The sequence below is a fragment of the Bombus pyrosoma genome, linkage group LG4 (genome assembly GCF_014825855.1).
Source record: "Bombus pyrosoma isolate SC7728 linkage group LG4, ASM1482585v1, whole genome shotgun sequence".
Taxonomy (NCBI): Eukaryota; Metazoa; Arthropoda; class Insecta; order Hymenoptera; family Apidae; genus Bombus; species Bombus pyrosoma.
This window is the reverse complement of record NC_057773.1, coordinates 4,927,121-4,943,241: the sequence shown is the minus strand read 5'-3', so window position 1 is coordinate 4,943,241 and position 16,121 is coordinate 4,927,121. Positions and strand designations below refer to the sequence as shown.

At 40.5% G+C, this 16,121-nt stretch overlaps 1 protein-coding gene across 3 annotated transcripts in view; it reads right to left on the bottom strand.

Annotated features, from left to right (window-relative positions):
- Positions 1–16,121, bottom strand: part of LOC122567176 (transcriptional activator cubitus interruptus) — a 143,937-nt gene that overhangs the window by 23,445 nt on the left and 104,371 nt on the right. For all 3 annotated transcript variants that reach the window (XM_043725471.1, XM_043725472.1, XM_043725473.1), the window contains exon 2: positions 88–356. In XM_043725471.1, coding sequence (XP_043581406.1) covers positions 88–356 — 269 coding nt within the window. The remainder of the gene's footprint in view (positions 1–87; positions 357–16,121) is intronic.

Below are 16,121 nucleotides of genomic sequence, written 5' to 3'. Positions count from 1 at the left end.
TGAATGGGGATGTGATCGAAATTAGGCGACGTCCCCGGTCGCTATCGTTCTAATTATCTCGGAACAAGTACAAGCCAAGGTAATTACCGTGTAACGAGGCGTTGGGACTGTGCGTGGAGGCCTGGAGCTGGTGGTAAAGGTGGTCCATGTAGTTGAGCCGGTAGGCGGGATGCAGGGCCGTATGCTCCGAGAGGGGGTGACTTCTGCGGAGGAAATCACCGCCGGAAGTCCCGTTGCCGGCTGCCCCGCCACCTCCGCCCCCACTGCCACCGCCACCGCCGCCACTAGCACCGCTGCTTGCTCCGCCACCGCCACCGGTGGCTGCACTGCCGATCGCCGTCGTGCTGCTGGACAATCTGAAACAATTAATCCTTCTGTCAATTTGTGTTTCAACCTTAAAAGGTTTATACTTTCCTGTAGATTATAAAATGCAGATTGCTGATATAATCGAAACTGTGTGGTTCAATGGTTTTTCAAATATTTACTTTCAGGACCTTTTTGCATGATCGAACTGATAAGATATTAATATGAAATTTTACAAGTTGCCAGTATTTATAAATGCCAATACGTACTAGCAGCGAGTTTAGCAATAAAACGAATGGAATCTCGCAATGTGTTTAAGTAGCATAATCACGTAATCGGTAGAAATAAAGTTAGAGAGGTTTGACCCACGGCGGAATCAAACTGACCAACATCATCGAGACTAATTAACATTTGATCTCCAAACGATGAAATATTAATCAAACGCTTGAACAAAATATGAAGATAGTTAAGAAGCAGAGTTATTTATTCAATGACTCGTTAGATATTCCAAAACCTTAATTCTTCCACGGAAACCAAAGTCTAAAGCTTTAGAAGTGAAAAAGAGGGCATCGCAAATCCTAATCGTTCCAGAGAACAGCTATAAACTTTCTCGGAAACGCCCTTAAATCTAGGAAATCACCGCGACGTCTGTCAAACCTCGGAGAGGTCCTCGCTTAAAGAAACAAAGAAGCCTTCTCGAAACAGAGACGTAATTCAGCCAGCAGATTAATCATCCCGAAAGGACAATGCAAAGAGAGGAAACGGTCGTTTAACGAATGAAATTACGCCACGCTCGAAGCCGCCACAAATGGCGCGTGTCTCTTCGTCAAACATTCTATTTTTGCCGACGTCGACGCTGAAGAGAACAGGTGTCTTCTAGCAAGGTCGAGCTTGTTTCTCGTCGTGTTCCCGAAAGCGATTCGACGATTTTTCCTTTTTGCTCGGGTGCCTTACCAGAAGACAAAGGTGTGTCTCGAGGTACCCGGCAACAAGAAAAAGCCATCCAAGAATCGCGAGCACGCTGTGCCACGCGCTCTGCTTTCGACCCTGAACTATGGACCGTTCGTCACGCACGGAATATCGGGAAATGACGCGTGTCTCGTGTCATCGGTGCTGTTTGTCTTTGAAAATTGTCGCCGGTCTGTTTGCAAATTTTTCAACATTTTATTTTCATCTTTTTTCCGCTGATGAATTGACGATTATAATGTATCCATGATTGTTAGTGACTAATTTGTTTATTTAACAGTTTATCTAATTACTTAGCAATGTTGTTCAATTTGATTATCTTAAAGGACTTCTCCTATTACAGGTTCTCGAGAAAATCAATCTGTTCTTTTTTGTATTTACGAAAAAGATTTGTAAATGTTTCCGAAGCATTGACAAATATATTTACGAAATTCTAACAGAAAAGTGGTATGTTTGCTTTGTAAAAGATAGAAGGCAACTAGAATCTTTAATCTTCGTCTTGAATGAGAAGCCAAACGACGTTTAAAACCCATTCATCAAAAGAAGAATCGTGCAAAGCAATTCTCTATTTACAACTGAACCTAAATAATTCTTCATCCCCTAAAACTTCTCAAGACGACCATTTCCAAGGAAATGTGACGCGTCGAATAATATCCATTCGCAAAAGGAGCAAGAACACCTCGGATGGCTTTACACGACTGTGATCCAAAAACGAAAACGCCCCTTTATGTTACTTATTCTAGTCGAGATACGAAAGACAACAAAGGGTGCAGAGAATCGTCTGATCCTCGCGGAATAGAGCGGCTCGCGTTTTGACTGACGGCCATTCGCCACGCTCGAATCATCAGGAAATGGCGCGTGTCTCGTACCTTCAAAGATGTTCTCTCAGCCGTTTAGTCGTTAGTGCCTCTTTACGAGCACCTCTCTCCTCTCGAGGATCCGAGAATTCTTCGTGGAATCGCAAAGAACGTCAGGTGGCCTGAGATCTTTATTGGAAACGCAGCGAGAGGACCTCGCGCGTCCATCGAGGCGAGAGCCTTCGTGTAACTTACTGCCAAGGTCGTGCACCCGAGGAATTTCCTTGGAATTCCATAGAGAATTTTCGTTGGGACGAGGAAAGCCATTTGTAAGTTATTAAAATTGTTCTGGCAAATTATTAAACAAATTATAACCTGTAGTATCCTGGAGGCTAATATTTTATTATTCTTTCTTTCTTTTTTCATTTTTCATTCGTCGCATTGACAACACGGCCATTAGCGACGGTTTTGCTTGCGTCTAAACTTCGTTCCATATGTCTGTCGAGTTGATAAATTTCACGAGGTTTCCTCTGCTCTGTTCGGAATTGAATATTTTCTTGAGTTCTTGGAATCTGTTGCGTGATTCGGTTAGTTTTGTGCATAATATTTCACTGTTGTTCTTAGCATTAGAATCCGATATATAATTTAAATATTATACAAAACTGATATCAAAGTATTGACGAAAATATCATTGAACTTCCCATAAAAGAAACTTTGTGGTAGCGAAAACTACAAATTCCAGGTTTATTTTGTCTGCAGACTTTCTAACAAATACTTGGCCAACAGTTGACAGAAATGACTACATTTATTTCCATATGGTAAAGGCAGCTATCGTGGAGACAGAAGTGAAGACATTTAAAGGATCGTAGAAGTCAGAGTAGTTCGTTAAAATCACAGATCGGTATTTCACCATCTGCTTTTAAATTAGTTTGTTTGACTGTTTCCTGCATTCCGGTACGTGTTCCACAGTAGAAATTCTTGATATTTACGTTCACCCTTCTTTGGACCATAAATTTTTATCCCGGCAACGTATGCCTCGGAAACTAGACGCGTTCCTACTGCCCGTGTCAACAGGAACAACTTTATGGCGTGTTCATTATATCATGAGAGAAAATTAGGGAACTAAATTCTGTAGTTCAGCTAGTTTCTTGTTTCCATTCGTTACAAACTTCGTCTTAGGTATTTTTTAAAACGTCTTTCTATAGTACCACGTTTATATTAAAATCGTCACCTATTAATTTCAAAACTATTCTACGAATTAAATTAATCAGAATTAAAATAGATCTTTATGCGAAAATCGAGGAGATTTCTGGAAAGAGAACTCGAAACAAAATGATAAACTGAACATGTATAACGTTGGAAGTTTCGATCCTAATTTTTAGTAGCTGTTGCGTTGAAATTGAAAATTATACTGGTTCTTAAAGAACTTCCTCTTTATATTTACAAAATAACGAAAAATTTCATAATTCGACTATTTGACTGAAAAATACACCACAGATCTATAAGCTTCCTTGCAAAAACAAAATGTTCTCGATGATTCATTAATTCAATGCCTCTTCTATGAATTAAATTAATCAAAACTAAAGTGAATTACTATACCAAAATTGTTTCACCTCTCGTTAATTGGATTTTCATTCTCCGCTGTGTTACGAGGAATGAGAAAATGGCGTCGCGTGAAAAGCAGCAGGCGCGAAGATGGAACCACGGGAAATAGAGACAGCAATTGGCGCGTGTCATAACGTTTTAACGCGTATTACGATGTTTGAGCCGGTCCCTGTCTAAATATTGGCTCCGCACTGGCGCGAGTTTGCTGAGCAAAGACAACCGGCTTGACTGTTTGACTTTACTTAAAGTCCACGGATCCCGATTACTGACTACTCGTTACCTGCTTTACGCGGCCGCCCCGTGTTAACAAGTTTGTCACACAATAAGCAACATATCGTTCCCGAAAAATGAAGAAAACCGCTGCTCCACCATCTCGTTTCTGCGCTAACGGTGTCCCAATCTCAAGATCGGTGCCCTCAGGATTCCGATACTTTTTGATCTATATATCTTTTATAAACGTGTCTGACTATTTTTCCATCTATTTTATCGACTGATTTAACAATTATTCCAACTATTAACATTCATAACGTTTGAATTTTAAAAGCTTAATCCCCGCAACAGCGAAAAGATGTCTCTTCTATACCTCAGAGTTGCATTTATGTAATTATTTTCTCCCCAAAACTGGGAACGGGAGCGTGACAAATTTGGTGACAGCTTTGTTCGAGAAAATGTCGATAATTTTCCACTTATTTCTCGAAATTCTATTCTATAAGATAAAAAACCAATCGTAAATATTAGGTTGTCCGAAAAGTGTCTTTCTTTCACAGACACATCTTTTACAACAACCCATTTTTATACAAACATGAAACCTAATCTGTCCAAGCTTTATTTTGATCTTTATTTTAATAGAACGAAATGGATCATACGTAATTCGTGTTGTTGTGCATCCATTATTTCCTTATAAAACGAAAGAAAGTTTTCGGACGACTTAATACCTACATGTAGTACAGATGTCCTTTAAAACACAGTTCACGACAGAAATTCTAAATTCGTTGAAAACATTAACAAGATTCCTGCAAACTTCTGATGTCTCCTTCAAACACTGATAAAGCATAGGATACATTAACGTATCTGCCCTATTTGTTAAATTAAAGCGCGACAGACTGCCACAGATTCATAGAAATCTAAAATAACGGCTCAGAGAAACGTTTCATAAATTTTCTTAGGAGCATGAATGAACGGCCTAAAACAACAAGGTGCTTTCATCGTCCCAAGAAACGGAGCAAATTCAGCGAAGATCTGGACGATGAATTAGAACGGGGTCGTGGAGATGACGGAATCAGGGACAAAAATTAGGACGCTTTGACAGGCTGCTTAGTAGCGTGGCTGTAAAAAGCTCGGCCACGAGAACGGCCAGAGGGACAGGAGACATAATTACAATGAAAACATCGTCGACTCCGTCGGCTCGACGTCTTTTTGCCCGTAGCTTTCTAGTCGCTCGTTCCCTCGCCAACAGAGAAGGAGAATAACAGGCTGAGAGAGGAGGGAACGAGACCGATTCTATTTCGAATCCTGCTGAGTGCCAGATGACTCGTGGTATATACGCTTTTGCCTTCCAGTTCTCTTCCTTTTCTCTTCCTTCCTCTTCCTTTTCTGCCTCTTCCTCTTCTCTTTTCACCATCGAATCTTTGCATTGTTCACTTTCGTTCTAACTTCTCCCTTCTAAACTCTTTCACGTGTCGTTTCTTTCTTAGAGATTTGCCTTTTTTATTTCCATTTTCCACACTTTTATTTGGCAATGATCTTTTTTTGTAGCGGTTGGTCGGAGATTCTTTTGTTTGTTCTGAGAGATTAAAAGAGGTCCGATAATTTATTGTCACGATAAATTAGCCAAAGCTGCTATAAATAATTCCAAATGCGATTTTGTAAATGAAAATGTAAATCACGTAGTTTGCCAATGGAAGTTCCCTCGGATATTAATGGAAACTAGTCTCAAGAATTTGCTATTCGACTTTAAATTTGATGAAGAAATTGCAAGCTATAAACTTTCGTAAAATTTAAGAAATTAAACAAAATATATACGTGTGTTTTTATATATCCTTTTATTACACTCGGAGAAATTATTTAAATAAGTGTTAACAAATATACGTTTTCATTTACCTACATGTATACATAGACACTTTCGCATAAGTGAAGTATAAATCTCCATTTTGGATTCTTAAAAAAAGAAGAAAAAAGAAGAAAATATGTTTCCCACGCGAGGGTTTAATCTTTTAACCCTTCATTGGTGTTCATAACAAATTCATCTCCTTCATTTACATAACAAATACCACGTCAGTTTTAAAAAGAAGTTCACGTAGAGGCTATTTACAACTCGAAGGATTAAACGCCGAGATTAGGGTATTTGTGAAATTCGTGTTTATGGATTCTGGGTTCCATTTTGACTCGGTACGAAGGGGTAAAATTTTTACGTCGTGTTCACCATTTATCCCTTCCGTTATACCGCACCGTTCTCCAATTAAGCTATTATTAATTTCCCTTTCGGAGTTCTTCTCGCCGTTCCTCTCCCTTTCCACGCTTTCCAGGCCTGAAAGTCGGCGAGGAACAAGGGACACGGAGGGAGGACCGACAGATAAAACTCGAGTCGTTAACTCGTCACGCCGGAAACCGACGCATCTATCTTTATCTACGGCCCGTCTGCCAGCAAGGCTGGCTTCTTCTTGAAATTCCTTCGGCCTTCGACGATTCCTTTCCCTGGTTCTTTCTTCTCCATTGCTATGAGAAATTTTCCGCTAAAACTAATTCGCTGATACTAATTTTATCGAGGATATCGACATGGAAATTATATTAACTCTTTGAGACGTGTAAAAAGTAATGTTTTCACGTTACTGGCAAAAGTACACGAAATTTTCCTTTTCAAATGTTGTACTTTAATTCAATTTCAATTTTGTACTTTACAAATAAAAATAGAAAGTCAGATTTGCTACTTTTTAGAAAATTATTTATATTTAGGAATACTTTAAATTTATGGTATTTAAAATAACATTTCAACTTTCTCCAAATGTAATGGAGAACAAAGGATAGAAGATAAAAGAGAGATGAAAAACTAAATGAAAGTGTTCCTTCAATTGTGGTTCACAGCAAGTTCCAAGAATAATTCCAATCGAATAAGCCAAGTTATTTAATGATTTATCGTATGTACAAAAAGTGCAAAACAAAATGTAAATAGAATATATTTTCTTAGCCAATTTCTCCTCTACTTGAATCGTAATTATAATAATTTTGTCTAATTACATATTTAAAGTTCGCAATCTTCGCGTCTTTATATGACGGGGGCAGCATAAAAAGCAGTATATTATTATTGATTTTAATTGATAAAAAAGTAATTATTAGCGAGTTCAACGCACGTTCTGACTTATTTTCGCAGATAATCCGGTATTTATCGCGACCTTCGTTACGTCTTAGTCGGTTTATGTTCGACCAGCAGAAAAAGAAGGGAAGCCGGGTGAAGTATTAAGGGTCACAAGCTCATTAACGCGACTCGTGGTAATGAGGCGAGCGAAGCGCTGTTCAGGAACATCTGCCGGGTTTCCCTACCGTTTCGTAAAACGGAGAGCTGGTCGAAAAGGAAACAGGATTCGAATGAAAGTTCTTGGAATTTTTTGGTTTCCCGCTCTCTTCTGCTGATTCATCAGTTCCAGCGTTTCAATAGTCTTTTATTACTTTAAAGAGCGCTTTGTATGTCTTGGAAAATTATTATTTATTTTCAAGAAATCTGAATATTCGCTAGAAAGAAGTCCTCGGATTTAGAGATGGTCAGTACCATTTATCTCCAAAGTATAAAATTTTCTATATACTTCCTATACTTGCAAAACTCTTAGCAGAGTTTCAAGCTCACAAAAATATCAGATTCCACAAATTGCAGAACATCGTTCAAAATAATTTGGAAGTCGAATACAAACGATTTTATTACGTCAATTTTAACTGCTAAAGGAGCACGTAATCATTCACAAATTAATCACGAAGCTATCAAATTTAAAAACACTACTATTTTCGACGTAGAGCACTCTTTGTTAAGGTAGTACACAAGCAACGTTAAATGCGAACGAATAATAAAATACCGCTGGATAGGCGTACGATCCAGTGATTCTAAAATTCTTCTAACATCCAAAGCTAATTTCTCAATCAAAATTAAACTCCCAAAATATCTCTTTCATCTCCCTTTTCGGAATCAATCTTCTCTAAATCTTCCACTATTAACAACACCAAGACTAAACAAACTTTTCACGCAGCTACCGCTCTGTCGCGAAAGAGACAAGCAGACAAGAAGTTTCCACGAAGATACGACGAAGCTTCGCTAATCACTGGAACGACGCGAAATCCCGCGTTGACAAAGTGTCGGACGTCCCGAGGCGACTAAACACCAACACCGACGAGGGACGAGTTTCGCGGCTTTGCCTCGGATTAAGTTGGGAGCCTAACGTTTCCACGGGGTTTCAGGTTATGATATTTATTCCCTCGGCTCGGTGAGCCACGGGATGATCGAGAGGCAAAGGAAACCATATGGACGACGAGGCACGCGCTTCAAACGCAGCTACGAAAAGAAAACGAGCCGACTATCCGGCGGGGAAAATGGCGAGGAAATTTTTTTTCGACCTGCACTACCGAGATCTATTCTTGATTTAAGCTGGTCGAGAAAGAAGGAAATAGATCGACTGACGTTCGTAGCGATCGAAGAGGCGGTATACGCTCTAAGCAGTTGAGTATAATGAGAGTCGACAGGTGTCGTGCGTGGGTGAAGTGTGTTGGAGTTCATCTGCGATGTTATTAATTCGTGAGAAAATGATTATATTGGTAAAACGTTCTTCCTCGACATATAATTGATTGTAATTAGCTTTCCTGCATACAGAGTGTCTATTGCATATAGTAATTTGAGTTATTAGGCAGTTTATTGGATGGTTAGTAGTATCGGCTTGATATGATCAGACAATGTTTAAAACAGTTCACAAGTTGAAGAGAATATTTAACTTTGTTGGTTTTAACATTCGAACTACTAGGTTCTTTGGTTTGCTTTTTGGTAACTAGGTTTTTTCGTTTTACAACTGCTAGAAATGTGCAGGTTTTTTCGGCAATATTAATGTTGGCTTTTGTCACAGAAGGAATACGATATGTATACGTATATTCTACCTTTCCATTTTCATTGTATAAGTAATTCTAATTAATTCCATAAATTGAGAAACAGAGAAGAGCGAGTAGATTTCAAAAACGGTATTTTCTTACATTCGTATTGAAATTTCTGCAAATAAATCATTTCTTTCTTCGGAGTATAAATCACGTGTTTGTATTACAAAATCGAAACAAAACAGTGAAGTCGATTAATTCGACTTACGAAAGAATTCTTCACCGATCTACGACGCGAATTTTTATGAAGAAATATTTCTTTCTTGTTAAATTTGTTAAGATTAATATCTTTTTTCTCTATAATTAGTGAAATGCGAATGTTGATATCGGAGATATTAGGATCGTGGCGCTAATCGGAACGCACACCGTCAATTTCAGCGATTTTCTGGTAATTTCGTGGACGCTGTCCGCAATTCATCTCACCAAGGTTGGCACGATGCCATGGATGCCTCGCGCAACGAGCGTCGAAAAGCGCCACGAGAATTTCTTACCGCGAAAAGTCGTGAAACATCGTGGCACGGGGTTATTCTCCTCGTTCATACGGATATAGTCTTTTAAACGACGTTTTCACGGGGTCGTAGTTCATTCGCGAGGCTTTATATTTAGCGTTCCTCGCGACTGCTCGAGTTCATCTTCTTTTCGAGCTTCCTGACAAAAGCTTTCTTGTTTAGTTACGGACAAATTATGAAGTAATCTGTGATGTTACACTTTTGAGAATATTACACTTATAATACATACGTAATATTGAATTAAGAGTTTGATAATAATAATAATAATATTATTATTAAATTATTATTATTACCATTAAATTTGAAGTCGATTAAAATAAATTTCTTATTTCATTCGTATAGTTTCTAACGGCCTATATCTAAAACTTAATCCTTATGTCCATCCCCGAATTCTATCTTACAAAATCTTCAACTTCTCCAAATTGTAGCAACCGAATAACAAAATCCACGTTGAAACCAAATTCATTTCCAAACGTCTAATCCTTGTTCTCGCTTTCAAATTCTACCTATGATCTAGAAAATCTACGATTCACCTACAATAAATTAACAAATAATTAATACTACACTGAAGAAATAAATCTCAAACCTACCCATAACAACTAAAAAAGACATCTATGCAAAGACCAAGTTGCTTACAAAAAATATACCCTGATAAAGTTCAACCCCGTTTTCAAATTTCATTCGTAACCAATAAAATCTTCAAGCTCCGCAAACTGCGCCGGAAAAGGCAAAACCCATGTAAAATGCAAATAAATCTAAAAAGAACCGAACCCTATGCTGATCATCCTCCTTATAACCCGCCAAATCTTCAACCTCTGCGGATTACACGTAAGAAAGCAAAACCCGCGTGAAAGCTGCATTGATCTGAAAAAGTCGTTCACGCTGTACGATGAATCGCACGAAGGAAACGTGTTCTTCGTCAACAACTCTCGGTAAACGACTCATCGAGCGACAGCTCGGCCCATAAGTATTCCCTTAATCGACCCGACCGTCTCGTGAGAACTGGCCACAATGTTTTCGTGGCCGGCTGAACGGCCTCCCCTTTCCTCCCTCTCCTCGTGGAACACCATGGACAGGGCTAAATGAGGGCCTCGTTAATCAAGATATTTACACGCGTGCACGGTCGCTGTGGCATCGATATGCAAGCCGTGGCCGCGGCTCGATCGAAGCCGCTCCTTCGTTGAAAATCCGGCCTAACGCCGCTCTGCGCTAGCGCGTTATTTATAGGCTATTCGAACGCTCCGTAGCGCCTCGCGAGTACGTGAGTCTAATTCATTTAAAGCGGATACACGCAGTCACGGGGGAGAATTCGTCCATAGGGGGAAACACGGGGAGATGGCGCGTTTCGAGAGCTCGTTACGCTGGAATGTTTCTTCGATTAGCATATCGAATTAATATTACACAGGTCCGCTGCGTGGTCCGTGTTAAATCGCGACGAATCACCAGGAAGGAGAACCTGTTGCGTCCTTTAACGCACGAAATTGCCTTGAGTGAAACAGAATGTAGATAAAGGGTTTCATGCGGTTTAAATCGGTCGATAGATACGATTTGGAAGATTTCGTACAGTTGATAGAGATCGTGAATGCAATGAAAGGAATACGTCAGTTTTAATTGGCCAGAGAAATTTGTTTTTAGCGAGTTTAAACGGCGATTGTACGGTATACGGAGGATGAAGTCGTCAGCGAGTAATTGGCGATGTTCTGTTTTCTCGTCTCGGTAAGATTATTCGCACAAATTCGTACTGGCATCAGGCAGTCGTTTTCAATAGTTGAGAATTTGTGTGGCACTTGTTCGTGGCTAATAACCATTTCCGATTACCAATTATTCTGTAGATTACGTTTCAGACGTATTGCTAACTCGATACGACGTAAAATTATAACTTGACTTTGCATATTTAGCCTATAACGGTTACGATATAAAGTTGAAACTTCATTTTACCGACTCGTAAACGAATCTTGTCCAATTTAAGGAACGATCGGTATATAAAGAAATTATAACGAACGTAAACGGGTAACACGATCGATTAAGGAAAAAGAGGAGTAACTTGCTCCCAATGATTCCACTTTCAGAGAAGTTTTTTGGGATTAAATGAGCGATCAGCGAAGGTTCCTTTTTTCTTTTTCATTGGGGCCATTAGCAGTTCCTCTACGAATGACGCAGCTTACCTGTCTTGTCGCGGAGATGCGACGTTAATGCGCTTTTTGTGTTTTCGCGAAAGAAATTTATCGCGCCACCCGCTGGATTTATCGCGCCTCTCCCTGCCATCGTTTCTTCTAACCCTTGCAGTTACGAACGACAAACGCTCTCGAAGATCTTCGTTGAAAACTTTCTGCTTTTCCTTTCTTCTGTTATTTTTGTGAATATAACAATCGATCCGAAACTACGCGATATTTCATACAGATAAAAAAAGGGCGAAAATAAAATAATTCAATGAAACAAATTTAGTAACCTAAAAAATTTCAATTCCTCTTATCGCAAGCTAAACAATCTCTGAACCGAAAACACACCGATTCCTCCTTCTCAAATTCCACCTTCGCAAATCGAAGGATTCCAATTCCTTAGATCGCAGACCAACAAGTATCAATTCCTACATCGAAAAATACAAAATTCCAACTCTTTTCACCGCTAACCAAGAAACTCCAATTGCTCCCAGGGTAAATCAAAAAATTTCACTCCCTACCGCTGCAAATCAGAAAATTCCACTTTCTTCCATAAACCAAGAAACAGCAACCTCCTATATCGTAAATCATTTTACCGCAAAAAAAAAAAGAATTAAAATTCCTATACGTCCACAAATCCGCAAGCAAATTTCCGAAAGCGGCACGTCCCGCGTGATTAATTAACATTCTCAAGAGCGTATCACGCGTGGTTAATTAAACTTCGCGCGGTCACGGCGCGAAAAGCGTCGGAAAACTAATCTTTCTCAATTACCAATGGAACGGAGGCACCCGTTGGTCCCTTCTGGCTTATGTCCATGGCGCCCTAAGGTTTTCCTCTCGCGTGCTGATCAAACGGCCCCTTAAATCACCGGCCACGCTTTTCCCCTAATTAACGATGATCCGCTCGTCAGAGACGTGACGTGGGGAAGAGGGTGGCGCGTTCCTCGCGGCCGATTTACACGCGAGATTCGACTACCGTTCGGTGGTTTTTCAGGGATCCTACGCTGGATGGATACGTGACGGGTGTACGGTATACACCCCCGGCTCGGTTTCACGGCATAGAAAACCTTACCGGCTCTTTGTCGCCTTATTCCTTTTCAGGTTTCGGTTAAAATCGACATGCAGGACAGGCAACCGTACGCTTCTGTCGCCACGACAGGATGCGACTGCTCGCCTCTAATGAAGTAATTCGTGCGCAAAAACGTCGCGCGGTACACGGTGAATTATTCATCGGCCGCGGGATCGCGCTGGAAAACGTTCCGCCCTGTAGGCGAGGATTCGACTGCGACTCGAGGACGTGGCTTTTCCTTCTACGTGGCGTCGTGTTATCGTTTTCTTCTTGCGCATGCGGGGATTGATTTTAAATTGGTTGTTTGTGCCCGCCAATTAAGAGTGTTTTGTTGTAGTGGTGATTAGAGCGACGACGAAGGATGGTTATTAACGTTTAGAATTTAAATGTGTATTAATTTCTTTAAAAGGATAATTGCAAGGTAACGTCGTATTTAACGTTCTTGCTTTTTCATATTAGATGAACGTATTAATCGAGCATGTTCCACGATCATGCTATATCGATCATGTTAACCGATAGGAATTAATTATATTTCCCGTCTCTAAATTAATATAGTCTGTATCAAACTAAGATGTATAATTATACGTATATATATATATGTATATAATGGAGAATTACTTAAAAGGGGCTGAGCATTTTATATTTTCGTTCTTTTGTGGCATTATATAAAGTGGAAGAGAATATGTCCTTTATAAGAAGTTCAACATGTGTCAGAGAAGGATTCGATATGGAGTTTATGAAGCTACGTCAGACCCTTGGGCTGTCGGTTATTGTCAGCAGCTGCCATATAATAACGCTTGTTTACTGTGCTCGATGATTGATATCTCGTACCAGCTATGCATATCAACACGATAAATCTTGCGTGGTAAAACAATTGGGATTCACATAGTTTATGTGGTAATACTTTTATCGCGATTCGATATTATACGCTGCTTGGAACACTGTGCAGCTAACTATGACGAAAATCCTTCATGTCTAATAGTCTCCGCTTACTTTCTAACCGAAGATTAAGTACTTTGTCCTTTGGATCGTACTTTATTATTTCTAACACCGGTCATTCATTTCAATCCATTAACCAATTATTACTTTCGCTAGCGAGGATTATTATTCGCGAGATTTTTATCTTATTTGTTTAAAATAATACCGAATTGTTCTTTCTACTAGAACTAAGTCCTTATACTTTCACTATACGCTATATTATAATTATAATTCAACTTAATATGTTTCCAGTAAACACAAAAGTAGAAGATCTGACACACGAAATGATACAAAATTAGGATTAGTGTTGCTGCTGTATCCTTTAATCACGTCAATAGACTTCAATATCATGAAAATGATAAAAACTTTCGAAAATGTAAAAAATTGTTAAGGTGTAACATCGCTAGTCGATTGAACGACATTACCTTTTTAAAGAACCTAAACTTTCGATCGTGGAATCACGACAGCCACTTTCCAGGCCCAAACAAATACACAAAAAGCCTAACCGTTAGATCACACAATCCCATTTCGTGATCCCACGATAAATCACAAACTCTCCACCTCCTCTCGCCTCTCATCGGCAACAATCACACCCTATCCGATCTCCGGAATTGACTCAATATTTGCGCAACGCGTTAAGACGTTGCCGAAGAATAGCCAGGACACATCGTCGAGAGACATTCCGTGCCGTGTGGGAAGTAACGATCCGTGGAGATGAAAAAGGGACGAGGCAGAGCGGTGCGGCGTGCAAGTTCTCTCTTCGTGGCAGCGGCGAAAGAAGATGGAGAGGAAAAGAGGGGTCGAAGGAGGGACAGGCCCCAGGTAGAGGAGGAACGAATATCGTGGGTACACCGAGGGCCGTGACTAATGACTCTATTGACGCTCGGACAGAGAAGTTGGAACCAGAGGAGAACCGAAGGTCGTTTACCGGCACAGAGGAACCGACTCTCCGCTTCTCTCCGCTTCGCTCTAACTTTCTCGCTCTTGCTTGAGTTTCTCGGGGCCATCGATGACTCTCGATGGCCTCCTCTTGCCGAGTCGCTCGTTATCTCCGAAGGAGCTTCGAAAAGGAAGGTCAGAAAGTGTCGCGACTGACCTTTCGGTAATGAAGCTAATGCCGAACTCGACGGGTGGCTGTGGACCAACGTTTCTCACCATGGTCACGCTTCTCGTGGTTGGCTTTTTCATCTTCCTTTTTCTTTTTCAGCTGGACAGAGTTGCATCGATGGTTATTAGATATCGAGATCGCTTTGTAGCGACGGAACTGAAGAAGCGACGTGGTAAGTGATATAAGTGCTAGGCGAGATTTTTGATAGTAATCAGACATGTCCGTTTGGTAATTTGGTATGTTACTGTCAGTTGTGAAAGTGTTTGTATAAAGTGTAAGGTGTCGTATGAGAAGAGGACCAATTAAGAGCATTTTAAAGGCAAGATAAAAGGTGTATATGAAATATTAATGTAATCTATACCTAGTTTGAAAAAATGAGATTGTATGAATTTGCAATGATCATATATACCGCATATGCTATTGGACGAATTATTCAAAGCTCCTGTAAAAATCCTGCGAAAGTACAGAGTAGTAAGAACAATCATTAAATTCATAGCGAACAAACCATTTGCTCAATAAGTCCAAATAAACGGACTTCCACTAAACTCATCGTCCCACGAGACTTTCACCCACGTCCAAACAAAAGCCGAAGTCCACTCAAGCAGAAACCATGTCGAATTCTAAAAACAAAAAACCCTTTCAATCACCCCTGTGCATACAAGAAATCGATTTCCAAATCGCTCACGTAATTCCCCATCAACGAACGCAACAAAAGATGATACAACGTCTGGAAGAAGGAGAAAGAAAAAAATAGCGACCCAGGAGAAAAACACTCGTTTCATTAATCCCATTCACCCCGTTGCTCGATACGCGATCGTTCGAATCGAATCGCTTTTTGCCCGAGACGTTTTGCCTCGTCGAAAGTTTCGCCCTCATGGTCGGAAACGATGAAGATTTTAGTTATGCCCTTCCTCCCCTCACTCTGCTATTTCTCTCCAAATTGAAGAAGCCGCTACGTTTTGTCACGCTTTTTAGGCAGAACGCTGTAACGTGGCCGTGATTGCCTCGTACAATTACCTTCTCGGCTGGTTCTCGCTGGGTTCTCTTTCTCCGCGTCACCTCCGCGGGCCCCATCGGACCCGCTCGTTTTTCTATCCCCACCGGTGTGTACGCACACCTACAGCCTAATGTACAACACGGTGCGAGCAAGGCATAAAACGACCAGGCCCTCTTTTTGCCCGGACGCCACGCTTCATTCCGACCGGGCGAAATTACCGGTCGTCTCTTCCTTTTGGCAGACCGAGAGAGAGACCCCGGGCAAACCCGTCACCCTGCCCTCGATCCCGACTGCCATCGCACTCTATATACCCGCCAACGTCGGATTAAGTTCTTCTGAGAGTCTCACGAATTTCTTATTCCCAGACGAGTATCGTCAATTTTTCGTCAACGTGAATTCATCGAAGTGAATTCGTTGTGAATTCGTGATCGCTCCGTGTTTATACGTACACGGAGTTGCCTAACCTCTCGGGTCACTGGCAATATCGCGAATAAAATGCAGCCATTGTG